Raw genomic sequence first — 15,518 nt, 5'->3', positions numbered from 1 at the left:
TCTAGTCATGGTGCCGACAGGGTTAATTTCCTCTCTGGCACAGGCAATCAGCCAAGGGATCTCTGGGAGCTTATCCTGCTCCATTGAGAGGAATGCAACCCATTCCTTTCAGGATGCTCTGCCATGATCCAAATATTGTGCTGGTGAGACACCTGCACTGCAGAACCCATCAGACCTCCAAGAGGTGATGTTCCCTCAATATGTATTCTGGGGTCCATCATACCTTTGTGACTTCCGAGGACAGGTGAGAATGAGTCTCTTTCAGGCGAGAAATAGAGCTGTGGCTTAGACCTCCCACCACTGCCATCAGTGTGTTGAAGTTCTGGAGGAGAAGGAGCTTCTGCAGGAGAGATAAATCATACATAATTAAAAATTAATGAAATACAAGCAGCAGCTACTGAATGTCACACACAAGTTAAAGGAGACAGTCCATCATGGCTAAAGCACAAACCAATAAACCAGGGCACATAACAGAATGGTTCAGCATTTTGCTTTTTAATTATTGTAGGTCCAGAAGAAACACACTATAGTGACAGTTGCCAACTGGAATACAATAAAGAAAAATTATTATAAAGTTATGTCTGCTAGTTAAAAAATGCAGGCACACCACACCTGAACAAATAACATCCAGTGATGTTGAACAGGCTATTCACTGAGGAAATCACACAAAGAGCATCAGCTGATTTGTTTACTGTAATCTCCATTTATATTCCTGCTTTGTACTGGAAGAAAAAGACTCATCTGCAAGACTTACCTGTGCAACATTGATAAACTTTGTGATTACTTCTGCTCTTTGCTGGGGTGTTGGCTTGCTGAGAACCATGAGCTGGACCCATTTAGAGATACCATTAAATAAAGCAATAGATCTCTCCAAAGTAGGATTGTTTTCCAAGCAGCCATGGATCACATAGCTTTGGTAATCTGTGAACTAACAGGGAAAAGACACTTGCAGTAAAACAGTGGACAAATTGGAGAATCAATTTGGAGCTTTGGTACTTTTCTTTCTAAAGCTCCTCTTGTTTAGAAAGTGACCATGATTCAGGGTCAGCACATCATCTCCTGCTGCACAATGTCTCCTCCTTAAAGTCTTTTTGCTGTTATTTTGGTGTGGCTTTTCCTTAAATGTCAACTTGCAACTTGTTTGTGTGTCAGGAAATACAGAAGCCTGGAGGATGAGTGTGATTGCTACTTCCATCTTTCCCATAATTTGCTCAAGACATTTTATTCTGTATAGTTATATTTGACACCTTCAAGCCACAGTACTCTACAGGATCCCAAAAACTACATTTCCCTGAATGTTTGAAAAACAGTTTTGAGTTGTCCCTTAAAAGGAGGTTTTCAGTAATTTAGGACATCATTTTAGCTTGTGAAAGGAGTTGCTAGCAATGCCAGACAAGATGGGTTTAGCTGATCAAAACCAGCCTGCTAGCAAAACAGGAGGGCATATACTCTAACACAACAGATGCTTGTCTCCTAGCTGCAGATAGACAGTAGTTCAGTATTCAGATAATTTAAATTTTTTTTTTTGTTATAGTTAACACTGCCCTTCCTTCTCCTCCATTTTTTTTAAACAGGTAAAACCAAACACAGGATTCAGACTAATCATATTCTGCAATTACATATCTTTGAGAGAAGTGGTACAAGACGAATTGACTCTTGCTGGTTGCAGAGAATCATCTCTGACAGCAAAATTCAAACTGAAGAATTAACAGAGAAGCTAGAAACAGCAAGGAAAGAAAAGAAGATTCATTGAAGATTTGAGTTTTCTTCCTGGAATCCCCAAAGGAATTCAAATGCATCTTAAATCTAATTAGAAATCCATGCCTTTTTTCTTGTCCTTCCCTCTTTCTTTGAGGTCAGCTTTGCATGGATCACAGTAGGGTGTTTTCCTATGATTTGAAGTCTAGAGTCACTAACCTTTGAACATTATTAAGCGACATCAAAAGTGATTCTATTTAGACTGGGCTCAGCTCCTCATTGATCTCTTTTTCCTTCCTCCCTTGAAATAAACAAAAAAACTCATACATTTTTCTTAGTTTAGGAGTTTGATTACTCTCATGCTTCTGAACACTTTTAAAAAGCCTCATTTGTCATTTTGAGAAGTTACTGCTTCCATTTGCCACCTGATACAGGAACATCCCACGACTCTTTCATATGGATATTTGCCAGCAGAAACCAGCATTTCTTTTGGCATTTGTCTTACTCATTTGTTTTGTTTTAGCTTCAACTTCAGTTTTAATCCACTTTTGCCTCTTGCCCTTGTACAATCCTCTGTGAAAAGAAGCAACTGTGTCTGCATTTCCCTCAGTGTCAAAAATCATCAGGCTCAAAAAGGTCCAGGAAGTGCATGGCTATGTATATCAAGAGAGTATAAAGATTCACTACACTGAAATGTTGAGAAAAAAGTCATAGATGTCAAACCATGTGAACATTCTTTAAAGACAGGCTCCTAATTGCAAGTGACAAAGTTGTAGGCTTCTTACAGAAATTCTCCTAAAAGATTTATGCTCCAGAAAAGTGAGATGTTCAGCTAGCTCAATGGGCTCCAGATGGTCAAACAGCAGGCAGGCTTTTCCTTTCTTGGAAATCTTCTTCCTCTGTGTAACTCTTCTCATCCAGTCGTAGGAAGGACTGCAAAGGAATAGGAATAAGTCTCAGCTCGGTTTGGGTGCAGGTTACTGTAGCCCACAGCTGGAATGTGCTGTGTAAAACTGACCACAGAAGGATCATGAGACTTCTGCTCTGTGACATCCAGCACATTGCAAACAGAGTGAGACCTGTTCAGGAGTGTAACAGGAGCTGGGAGCTTTGCATGCACTACTCCAACTGATAAATAATAGCAGGTTTCTATCACAACAAAAGGATGACATTTTCTTCCCCATGACACAGGAATCCATAATTAAAGATGATTTAAAATACAAGAACAGCTCAAAACAATTTCTGATGCAGAATAAAAACATACTTGAATAACATCAAGGATTAATTTTTCCTTTGTAAGTCCACAGGTCTCTGAAGTAATGAAACAACAGAGACAGCCAAATACTCTGCATATCCCATATTTTAAAAGAAAATCTACAGTACCAGATGAGATGCAAAAGCATGCCTGATGATGTTTAAAAAGTAACTTTCATTCCACCTTGTCAAGGAAATAGTAGTTGCCATCATTTTGATGTAATGGAACGACATATGTGAATGCTAAAAATTCTCCAGGTAAATAATAGAAAATATTGCAAAAAACTAACAGATCATGGATGAGAAGACGAGAAAGCTTCCCTGAGAAGATCTGAGTATGCCAGTCACTACATTGCTTGCTATTTTGTATGAAAACTTGTAGAAAAAAAGTAATACTAATCACTTAATTGGCTTGTGCCTTGTCAGAAAAATAATTTATTTCCTGTTTATATGGCAAATTTACATATAGGTAGGAATCTTCTCAACTTTCAAATTTTTAGTAGCTTCAAATTTAAAGATAATTTCGCAAGTGCTTTTTTTGTTTTCTCAAGATCAAGATGGGCTTCAGTATTTTTGTACTTTGTACAGAACTAGAATTCTGCTGTTCCACACACAATGATGTCCTTAACATGACGTCCTTACATGCTGGAGATATCAATGAGATGGATGTGATCCTCATATCCAAGCTGGCTGGCTACTTCTTGAAACTCCTCAGTCAAACGAATCAGCCCAAGATCCAAGTTAAACTCTGCAGGAAATTCCAAAATCCAGTATCTGAAATCCACAGACAGCAGTTAAGAGATGCCCAGAGACTCGGGTATAACATTCAGTGGCTGCATATATTTTACACACATTTTTTTATGGGACTTATTTCAGGTCCACTGTTCTTTAGACAGAGAGAGTGAGCTCAGCTTCTTTCTTCTGTAATTATTTGTGACACTGAAGTGGCAAAAGCCACTTTATATTTTAATTTTTTTTTGCTTAACTCACAACAGCACAACAAAGCAGCATTCCATTCAAATGCAAAATTAAAGTGATGTCTCAGGTGAGACCCACACAGTGTCCTGCCTCAGGCTGCCAGGACACCCAGGTAACATTTGCACTTAGTCCTTGTCCAAGTGAGACAACTTTGTCTGCTCAGAAAAGACTTTCCAATGAAAATGCAAATGTGCATTTGGGTGGCAATTCCACCAGGATAACTGTGTAAAGCAGGTGTAAGCCACATAAGATGAAACATGCAAGCCCCTCCTCTGTGTAAGGGGGAGTGGAAAAGGCTTTATCAGCCCACCTCATTTTCCTCTCAGTGATGCAACTTTACCCAGAGGAAGGAGGGAAAAGCATTTGTTTGAGTGAAGCAATTGATATAATGATTACTTAAAAATTCATCCTTTCTCTTTTACAGAGAAATGTTCCTACATGAGAACAGCCCAACACAGGAAAGCTTTCCCATGGAAACAAGGTCAGAGCAGCTGTTACAAGGCTTGGAACACACCCAGTGTGTAACAACTTCGGCATCACTAACACACTCCTGTCACCATAAATTATGTAGGGATTGCCAGGGATTGCATGAACTGTACTCTACAACCCAGAGACAATTTTCTTCTCCCACACTAAGTTACAGCTGGGAGTAAAATGTGTCTCTTCTCTGTGTGGCACTGAACTTATTGCCTTCTGAGAGGCTGATAAATCATAACACTCATGAGCCAGATAAATAATAACACAAGCTTTCTGTCAGCTTTTTAGCTTGATGCAGTTAAGTGTCTTAAAAGCTGGATGGCTCAACTTAATTGTTTTAAACAACCAGAAATTGCCTCTTCACTACAGAATGGAGACCAAGTAAAAAACCCAAACAAACAAAATTACATTGCTAGTATTAACAGAAGCATAAAACCAAAATGCTAGAGCACCAGAAGTGCATTTACCTCATGAAGTAGCAGATTTTCAATCTGAATTCATTGCAGTTCTCCCCGTCAGCATCTCTATAAGTATGCCAGCTAAAGAAAGCTTTGTGTGCCTTGACTCAGCAATGTTGCTTTATTCACTGGAGGCTGATGCTAGAGCAGCTGAATTTACCAAAAAGTATCAAACTTTTCTTCTAGAGATAACCACCTTATGCCTCTGGTATTTCATTCACTTTCACAACATCATAGGGGACAGAGACTATTTCCTGGCTGCTCCTTTTTTCCCCTTATCAAAAATGCCTCTATTCTACAATTCTAAATATTCTTCTTCTTGCCAGCTCTGGCTAACCAAATATGATAACAGTTAAGATGACTGAGTTAAGAGGTATAAATGACATGTAGGTAGTTATATATCACTGAAAATTCATAGTACTCAAAGGTCAACCTGTTGTGATACACTTGTAAAATTATGTTGGCTCATATTTACAGTTATTCAGTTGAGGCACAGTTAGTATTCTTGTACATATGTAGAAAATCTACAAAGTCATTATGTGAGCATAAAGAAGCTCACAAACTCACATCTTTTAGGTTGAAGAAAAAATCACCTCTGAACCTTGTTTGTCATTAATTAATTGGCTCATTTTTACAAGCAGTCAGGAAAACAATCTGCTTTTGACACTGCAATGCCAATTTGCAGCACTTTGTGAAAGGATATGTGGACAGCAGCTTGCCAGCCAGCTCTGTGGAAGGCAGATACCACCGGTGCATTAAAAGAAAGGTTCTTGGCAAATGGCTGGAGCAGGGGTTTCCTTTGTCATCTGCAAGAGAGAAACAATCAGTTAACCCCATCATAGAAGGGGGGAACTTTTGCTCTTCAAGCACAGTCAGACAGAAATGACCAAAAGTGGAAATGTTGGCTCTTTATCTAACAAAAAATAGGAAAGAACACCAGAGCACAAAAATGCCCCTTGAACAGCAACTTGCTAAAATGCAGTGAGTGTTATTTAAACAGAGGAAAAAACCCAAACCTGTTCAGATAACAGGCCACAGCTAAAAAAGATAGGGCGTGGGCAGCACTGTGCTAAACTTTATATAAAGACAGTGCCAATAATCTAAGGGACAAATCCAAAATTAATCCACCAAGAGGGGGGAAGACAATTTATGTACAACTACACCCAATATATATTTTATTGCAGCTTTATAGCTTTAAATCAGCAGTTAAATGATTTTTAAAAATGGATCTGCTTCAAGGAATTCAATGTTAAATGTTAAAGCAGCACCTAGCACCTCACATCTGTGCCCAAGGTCACATCTCCAGCTGCCTAACAGAGACTCTTGTATTTGTGCAGTGAAGGCACTGAAATTACACAGAGTTATTCCCTGGCAGACTGGCTGACCATCAGTCTTCCCCAGCACCTGCAATGTTGGACTATTCTGTCTGTCACTTTTTTTGAAGACAGTAGATGATGTGGTGTATGAAATCAGGAGCCACGCATGGACTGTGCTTGTCAAGAGAGTGTGTACACAAAAGGAGACACTATTTCCAACAGACAGCAAGTGCATGGGCTCTGCTAATACTTAAATGAAGTTCTAGAGCAACCAGTTTGATGGTGGCCTATGTAGGATCTCAGCACCTCAGGACTGAGGTGCCGAGTCACCGAGACCACCCTTGGGGGGCTCGGGAGTCCTGGAATGTTGCCAGAAGTGTCTGGTGGCTGGACTTTGATCCTACACAGGAGACGACACTTGTATGAGGATAGGAGGATTTCACCGGAGTGAATGGTGAAGGGATAAGTTAATTAGAGGGTGAAACACAGGGTTTAGGATTTCTGTACAGGGGGGTTTAGAGAAGTAAGATGGAGGAATTGGGGCGTGTCCTGTCCTTCTTCTTCTTCTTCTTCTCCTCCATCTTCTGTGGTGATGGTGGCACTTTGGGATTGGTTATTACTAAAAGTGCACTGGTTAATAAGGGCAAAAGGTATTGGGGAAAAATGATAAATATTGTACACGTAACTTTGGGTATAAAGATAGGTGACCGCCCGGAGGGCAGGGAGTGTGCTCATGGCTGGCTGCTGAGCAGACCTCTGTCAGGCCGAGAGAAAAATCTTTTAGATAAGCAATTAATAAACACCAAGACCGAGAAAAGATTTGAAGCCTCTTCTCGTCTTTTGAAGTGTGGGCTGCCCCAAGGCCACCCCGGGCCTTTCCAGGCCATCCAAACAGCCGAAAATCGGACAGGCCTACAGAAATGGATGTATGGGATTCACTGCAGCTGGTAGCAAGGTCTGTGCATCCATCAATTGGTCAATCTCTCTTGCCTTTAGATGCTTATTTCTCTCCACATGGCATACAAAATTAGTCCTTCCTTCCAATCAAAATCGGCCCTGCATCTTCAGGGAATCTAAATGTAGCTTTGTGAATCAAAGTCCTGTTTGAAAACACTTGAGCCCATCCATGAACTCATTTGACTGTAATGCGATATATGTCATGATTAATGGTGTTATGGATCAAGGTCTTTTTCATCACTTCTCTCCCTCAGACCTGGTACATCACATTTTAATATGAATAAAAAGATTATATGAGCCTTAGGTCATATTCTTACCAATTATTGCATGATGATTTGGAAAACCTTTAAAAAAATGACTGGTCAAAGCCACAGCTGTGTAACCACTCAAGACAAAGATCAATGCCAGAAATAACTCCTTGAATAATTCATCTAAACATTTCTCTTGATAAAGGCCAGTATTGTAGAAACCACCATACCCACAATTGTGCATTATCTGTATTAAGAAAATTTAATAAAGTATGCAAGTGATTAAAATTCTGGCTTGCATGATTCTGGGCCAAATTAAAACATGGAAAATTTTACAGAACAGAAATGTTCTTAGCCAAGAGAAAGACTGACTAAACCAGAGAACAGCAGGACTTATATTAAAAGATTAATTTCAATAACAACAAAATAAAATATTGAAAGAGCATACCAAACATTTCAATACAAGTGTTCAAAAGCTCATCTAATGTTGCAGCCTTTCCAAGAGTGTTTGACCCCATTGTCTTTTAATCGTTGTCAAAAAATAAGAGACATTTTCACCAAGTAGAAGGATGCTTCTTCAAATGCCCAGCTTTTTCACTTTATTTTGTTGGTTGCATTCTTAGCTGGACTTCAATGAAAATCTGAAGAAAGTAAAAGAAATCATAATTATATGACTATATGGAAGAATGCTTACAGTTCAACTCATCTTTTCTATAAACTGCTTTTTTCCCCACATGATAGAGAGCATGTGAAAGATTGCCATAAGCTTTCCCTTGTCCATTCCAGCTTGTGTTTCTAAGCATTGTCCAATTGTTTGTCCGCTAGCACAAAATAAATCCATAGCTAGGGTCATAAAACAGACACCAGATGGCAAATGAGGGCCTGCATGTACAATGACGCACATTTTGTTCAAGTCCCTTTATTTACACTTGATAAGTCACTTTTTGTTAATACCCCTGCTTTTATGTTTTTAAGCATAACCATTTTCCCCCCTGAGGTTACTGGTTCATGATAATGCTAATGGTCTTAATTGGCACAGACCACATAAAGTGTTTAATGAAGTTCGTAGCAAACATTAAACAAGGAGGCAGTTTTTCAAAGGACCTTAAGATCAGATTTTTAAAATAAAATAAATCTTCCCACAGTCGCTGGGCAGTCACAGAGACCTAAACACATACAGAAACTTCTAAATTTTATTGTACATTCTACAATGCATTTAAATATCAAATATCCTTTTACCTGAAGATGCACAGAATACCCTGTTACAAGTTTTCAGGAGTAATTTTACAGGTTATATTTAAAGAACAAATCAGTACTTTATTATCTATCTGTGACTAAGCCCCACTACTGCCTGATCACACCAAGTGTTTGAAATGCGACAAACAAGCACATCCAGCGACTTATCAGAAAACAAAAAGCCAAGAGTAGAACTAAAACAGTCCTTGAAGTAAAACTAGAGGAATTTGGGAAATTAATTTTCGGAAATCATTGCCCATAACATCAACTTTTTAAAGCTGGTCATGCAAATCACTATATATATATATATACATATATATATATATACACACACATATATATATGCTTTAATTGACCCACAAATACCAAGTTTTCCAAACCCAGTGAAACACAGATCTCACACAGCAAAGCCAGTCCTGGTAGGACTGCTATTCTTCACCCTTTTTACAAAACCACCCTGATCCCCTTGCCACTGGCCAGGGTTACAGTGGACACAGAGTGACACACTGAGCTGTGTCTCTGTCTGCTTGCAGCCCTGCAAATGTCACGGTGGCCCAGCCACCCAAGGACACCAGGCAGTGGCAGCTTCACTGTCCCTGCTGGTGCCACTCCAGCCAGGCAGCTCACACCCACAGCACAGGCAGGAGAAGAGTGCTCCTTCTCCAGCAAAAGCAGGGCCAAAACATCCTGACACAACTCCCAGCTCCCAGGGAGAGGAGAAATCCCTTCTCATTCAGGGTAGGTCTGCACTGCTGACCATGCCCAGACTGGCCTGCAGCTTCATAAGTGAAGTGTCTGAAGCTCCCAGACAGCCTTGGCACGTGTGAGCTGCTCACTGCTGGCCTGTGCTGGCTGCCACCTGCGCCTCATCTCCATTCAGTACACCACTGACTGGCCAGGGTGCCCTGGCAGCACAATGTGCTGCATCCCAGCACCTGGAAAGTGTCCTGCACTGCACACTTCTTTATGCACCCAGAATCCTGCAGTGCTGAGCCTGCAGTTTGAAGCATGCAGCAGTGTTTTGCCTGGAAGAGCTTCAAAATATTCTATTCAGCCAGAGATGCAAGTCCTATGACAAGCAGCTGAAAGAGCTGGCATTGTTTAGTCTGGAAAAAAGTAGACTGAGGGGACATCTTACCACTCTCTACAACTGCCTGAAAGGAGCTGGTAGCAGCTGGGGGTTGGCCTCTTCTCCCATGGAACAAGGAACAGAATGAGAGGAAATGGTCGCAAGTTCCACCGGGAGAGAAATTTAGATTGGATATTAGGGAGAACTTCTTCACTGGAAGGCTGGCCAAGCACAGGCTGCCCAGGGAAGTGGCTGAGTCACCATCCCTGGAAGCACGTAAAAGATGTAGATGTGGCACTTAGGGACATGGTTTGGTGATGGATTGGGCAGTGTTTTGTTAATGGTTGGATTTGATGATCTAAAAGTTGTCTTTTCCAACCTAAACAATCCTATGATTCTGTCGTATTATTTTTAGATGTGTTCCTACAGCCAGGTTCTTTCTGGTCCCATCCAGCAATGGATTTAGACATGACTCTCTTCCCTGATGCTGAGAGGATCCTGGAGGATGTAAGCACAGCTCATGGAACAGGGAGTTTCTACCAGGCAGTGCACCCACGATGCCTCAGCCCAAGCCAGCCAACAAGAAACTTCATCAGAGAGGTGCAAGCATTAGATCCCACCCCTCCTGGGTGAAGGAAGCGCTCTCCTCTGAATTTGGTGGTGCAGAACCCCCTCTTGAAAGAACATGTCTGCTTTTCTAGGAATCACACAGAGATGCTATTTGCAATGAACTGAGGGGAGACTAAACGAATCCTGTCACACAACAGCAAACAGAGCATGCAGTTAAGGAAAAGGGGAGTGAGTACACAGAGGTCCTTGCTCCAAGCCTGTGTAGCAGGTGGTGGTGTCCAACAGGCTGGCTCTGGGGCTGGGCTGGGCAGCCTCAACCTTTCCTGCTACAGCTGGGCCAGCACTGAAACCCAAAGCTGTGTGACGTGAACAGGAGAGTGCAGAGAGATGTGAGATCTCTCACATGCTGGCCAGGCCACAAGAGCTATGGTTACCCTAGGGTTAGTCTTTCCTCCCAAGACTGTTTATGTATTTTAAGTGAAAAAATAAAAAAGTAAGCAGAGCATTTGTTTGGTTTGCTTTCAGAGTTAACCAGCAGCTCTGCAGTGTTTTTCAAGATGACAACCTTGTACACTTAACTTTTGCTAGAATCCCACTAAGGGCTTGTTTTTCCTTTTTGACCATACTGAAGTCCTTCTCTAAGTGCTTAAATAACTGGTGTAACTTCCACAAAGCCAGCTATCTAGCTATTCCAGATTTATCTGACTTAGGTTTTCTTTCAAGAGGATAAAAATAAAATAATTTCCATTTCAAAATATTTTTAGTCACTGCTTCAAAAATTAAATGGAGAAAAACAATTGTATTTTCTGTCTAAGCCTAGAAAATTGTTGAGCATGAAATATAGGAGTGGAAGAGATTTGATCTGGCTTTTAAATTTTGTTGGTATTCCCATCATATGTAAAATATAGCATAGGAGAGTATCGTCTCTGTCTTCCACTGACAACACAGAGGCAGCCATATGGTAATCAACAAATAATGCCCTGGCTAAATTTGAAGGTTTGGTGTTTTTCTTCAATTTCACAACAACTACTTAAGTAGCAGACACCTGGATCCTCCCAGAGTCGTCCTCCCCAGCCTATCAGATCACCAAAGGTCAGAACATTACTGTAATAATGCTTCTTAAAGAAGAATAAGGCATTTCCACCAAGTGAAGAATGGGCTGGCTGGGTCTGAGTCAAAACCTGATATCACATCTCAGCTGCAGACTCCAAAACCCACAAGCATTACATCATTCCTTGTGTGATCAAGCACTGCTGTTCTACTAAAACAATAAAGGAATTGTCTACAACCATGCCACAATGGTATCCAACCCCACACCAGCACCTGCAGAGATGGATGAGTAAAATACAACTCTAAATTTCATCTACATAAATTAAATAAGCTATATTCTGTCAACAGTTCACTGCAAGAAAGATACAAAATGAAAAATAAAATAAAATTATCACAAAATATTTCTACAAATAAAAACTTTTAAGCGTTTGAGATATGTGGCAATTATTAAAAAATTGATTGCCAAAAGTGCAGTTGGACTTTGAAATAAAGATAACTTTGAGAACCTCTGCCCTCAGTTGCTTTGCAGCATAACACTGAAATATCTTATTGCCATCCAGTTGTTTCAGGGAATAATTGCCCACTAGAATGAAACAAATAAATTTTTGCCTTATAATGGAATTATAAATCTGATTTTGTTTACTGTGATTGCCATGGGTTGTTAAGGACACAAGAGGCACACAGCCCTCCACAGCCACCCGTTCTCATTTCTTTACCAGGTCACCTGGAATGGCAATCTCCCCTGCAAGTCTTGCTGGTAACCCACCCCATGCTGGGAAGGGATAATCAGGAACAGGCGAAGGCTTCCACAGCAACAATGCCACCAACACAGACCTCAGCACTCAAAGCCACCAGCTTTTTCTCCTTCATTTAGGCAATAGAAACAACCATAATATCCCTATGAACCAAGTCACGGTGTCGGGCATGTCATGCTTTATTTTATGCAATATTTCTATCATGGGATGTGCACTTCCTCCCTAGGGAGAAAGCAGAAACAACTGCAGTGATGTGCTCAGAGGTTAGAAGCTTGCCATGGACTGAACTACAAAACAGAGCTCCTCCCAAGTCCTGCCATCAGCCCAAGAGCCACATGCACACGGTTCATCTGAGCAGATAGGTTTCCTTAGCACTACAAAGTGCAGTGTAATTGCATTTTGTGTTCAATGTTTTGAAAGTGTTGAGATGGTGCTGTTGTGGACTGTCCTGCTAGATTACTTGAAACAAGTATGGAGGCTGTGAGCTCTTGAGACAGATGTGGTCAGGAGCAATACATTAGTTTTTAGAAGAAAAAGGGTACCCTGGCAGCAAACTTGTGATCTTATGCAAAAGCACCAAGTAATGTAAACAGGGTGGGCAGCATGAAGCCAAAGTTTAAATTGGTAAAACCAAAAGACTTAACTTTTACTACTGGAGGCTGTTTTAAGGGGGGGGTTCCACACCCACGACCTACAGCAGTTTAAAGAATATTAAAATGTCAAGCCTGTAAAAATCCATGGGTGGGGACTCCATGTGTGGATTTCAGGCAAATTGCATCGGTTACAGGTGCAAGCTAAATCAATAAGTCAGTTTTTAATAGGCTTAAATTTGACATACAGGGTAATATTTATTCAGCTAAATTAAATTCAAGCAGCTTTTTACTCAGGCCAAATTGAATGTACCAATAGTATTTTCCCCATTTATTAAAAGTGGGCTATTTTCCTTCTAATTAAAGACAATAAATAGAGGCACATGCAAAGAGTCCCACCTTAATACAGAGGCACTTCTATAGGTCCCAGTTTATCCATAAACGTTCCAGATGCCTGCACACATAAGACTTGTATTCTTTACAAGATTAGGACATTCTTGGGGCTTTAAATAAGCCAGACCTCCCCTCCTCCAAGCCTACACAACACATCAGTGAATGCTTGCATTAAACAGCTTCCACCTGGCAGCTGGAGAACTGCTAAGTGGGAGCAGCTCAACAGGGAAATCCAATCAGCAGCAGCATGCAGAAAAAGAAGTTGAGAAGAAATCACGAGTCTCATGAGAAAGTTTAAGGGTACCTTCCCTTGCTACACCTCTTTGCATTATCCTGTCTTAATCACATCCAGGGCAAGCTCTGGAGGACAGAGGTCACCTGCTACCCTGTAGATGTAATGAAAGCTCTCACAGTAAGACCCTTTCCTGTTGTAAGTTTCCACAAATATTAATGTAATTACCATAATAAGAATCCCAGCTGGGACTGCACCTTTGCCTCACAGATGCAAGCAAGACATCTGTTTGGGCTCAAGGCAGCACAGACCTTGGGTTGCCTACTTTGTGGCTCCTGGAGTTGGCTCTGTCCCAGCAGTTCTGTGTTTCTTGTAGCTGGGCAGGACCAGTTTATTCATTACAGTGCACACAGCTAGAAAACTCCGAGCAAGGGGCACAGGGGCTCAGGTTTCTCCAGGGTGTGGCACAGGGCAGGGCAGAGGTGCTGGGCTGTCAGGCAGCCCAGTGCCACTGCCTGTGCCCAGCCCATGACCTCAGCACCGCGTGCAGCTGCTGCACGATGGCACATCTGGCTCACCAGTGACCTTTGTTGTATGGAGCAGGGACACAGAACAAGGGACACGTTGTGGCACTGCTCCGAGAATGCAAGATACAAGTCTTGCTGTGGGCAGGAGAGGAATGAAAATGGAATATGGGAGTCCTGGGCTCATCTGACTTCCCAGGACTCATTCACCTTTATTACACACCTTAAGTTTGTAGTTACACAATAAACCACAGCAACCGTCTGCAGCCTATTGCTTCGATTCACTTTTTGTTGTTGTTTTTGGACCAAAGGGGAACTTTAAAAGACACTGAACAACAGAGTGGGATGTCTGTGATTGAAAAGAAGATGGGACAGGTACTCTGCTGGTGGCCAGCTGGAGCCAATCCTTGGGGGACACAGCCAGCAGTGCACGAGGTCAGGATCTGTCCTCAGCAGCATCTCGCCACTGCTGCTCCCTTCTCACTCTGTCCTGTGCTCCAGCATGGGTCCTCTGTGGGCCACAGTCCCTTCAGAAGTGCACTTGCCCTTCCATGAACTCATCAATGGGCCACAGGCTCTTCAGGGAAGTACCTGCTTTGCCACAGAGCACCCCTCTGTCCTCTGACCTTATTATTCCCTCTCTTCTTCCCTCCTCCTGTCCATTCCCTTGTTTTTTCTGTGTTTCCCCTCCTCAGAATTTTCTGCCTTTTCTTAAATATGTTTTCCCAGAAGTGCCACGAGCTTGGCTGATGGTCTCAGCTGCATGGGGTCCCTTGCAGAGACAGCTGGAGGTGGCTGTGTCTGACACAGGGCAGCCCCTGGCCTGCTCCCACAGAGCCCATTCCTGCAGACTCTCTGCTGCCAAACCCTTGCTATTTGCATCCACTTTAGCCTCTAAGGGATGAGCATTTGTGCCTTAGCACAAAAATATTCAAGTTACAAATACTCAAAACATGTTTCATTATGCTTAATTTTGAGAGAAGGCTCCACTAAGCTTAATATTTACTTTCACAAGTCACCCAATGAACACAGAAGGGTAATACAAGCCATTTCAAGCCCTAGACATCTAATCTTCTATGGAAGCAGAGGTTAAATTAATGGGGCCACAGGTAAGAGACCAAGTGGATATATGGATCCACTCCCATGGAGTACCCAGGTGTTAGTTCAGACCCACACACAAAAGACCGTGGTGTCCAGTAGAAGTTGATAAATTAGCATATGGAGTGCAATACATGCTGACCTAAGATAAAAAAGAAGCTTACAGAAATCATGAGGAATGCCAATGGACAGTCACACGACCAAATCAGAATCTCAGTAATCAGAAAGTCACTTTATTAAGGCTTGAGCTGCTTAGATAGCATTTTGTTTAGCATTCTTCCTGTGAAACATAACCAAGAGGATTTCAGAGACAACATAACACCTCTACCACCACCACCACTGTTGGAGAATTTTGCTCATACATGGCTTGAAGGAAAGAGGCCATGAAAATATACAGCTGATGGAAAAGTAAAAGGCAGCTGTAAGCAGCAATTCTCAAGCCTGTTTCCCAGGCATGTTTCTGTAAACAGCAAGAGTTCTCAAGCCTGTCTTCAATAACAAGTAAATACGTTGTCCTTGGATAAAGTATGGGAAAGCAAAGTGACAAACATGGAGGCCTTGAGAATCTTTCATATCAGGGTGAGAACACAAATCTTGGTTTCAATAACAAGCCAC

The 15,518-nt window shown here is 41.6% G+C and overlaps 1 protein-coding gene across 5 annotated transcripts in view; it reads right to left on the bottom strand.

Annotated features, from left to right (window-relative positions):
• Window positions 1–15,518, bottom strand: part of RASGRP3 (RAS guanyl releasing protein 3) — a 59,831-nt gene that overhangs the window by 21,418 nt on the left and 22,895 nt on the right. For 3 of the 5 annotated variants that reach the window (XM_074537329.1, XM_074537328.1, XM_074537330.1), the window contains exons 2-8: window positions 7,835–8,027; window positions 5,571–5,671; window positions 4,875–4,939; window positions 3,595–3,726; window positions 2,484–2,631; window positions 755–928; window positions 224–340 (exon numbers count right to left, since the gene is read on the bottom strand). In XM_074537329.1, coding sequence (XP_074393430.1) covers window positions 224–340; window positions 755–928; window positions 2,484–2,631; window positions 3,595–3,726; window positions 4,875–4,939; window positions 5,571–5,671; window positions 7,835–7,904 — 807 coding nt within the window. In that variant the 5' untranslated portion in view covers window positions 7,905–8,027. The remainder of the gene's footprint in view (window positions 1–223; window positions 341–754; window positions 929–2,483; window positions 2,632–3,594; window positions 3,727–4,874; window positions 4,940–5,570; window positions 5,672–7,834; window positions 8,028–15,518) is intronic. The other 2 variants (XM_074537332.1, XM_074537331.1) reach the window with 1 other exon arrangement.

The sequence above is a fragment of the Zonotrichia albicollis genome, chromosome 3 (genome assembly GCF_047830755.1).
Source record: "Zonotrichia albicollis isolate bZonAlb1 chromosome 3, bZonAlb1.hap1, whole genome shotgun sequence".
Classification (NCBI taxonomy): Eukaryota; Metazoa; Chordata; class Aves; order Passeriformes; family Passerellidae; genus Zonotrichia; species Zonotrichia albicollis.
Note: the sequence above shows the minus strand (reverse complement) of the source record. Positions and strands in the feature narration are given on the sequence as shown.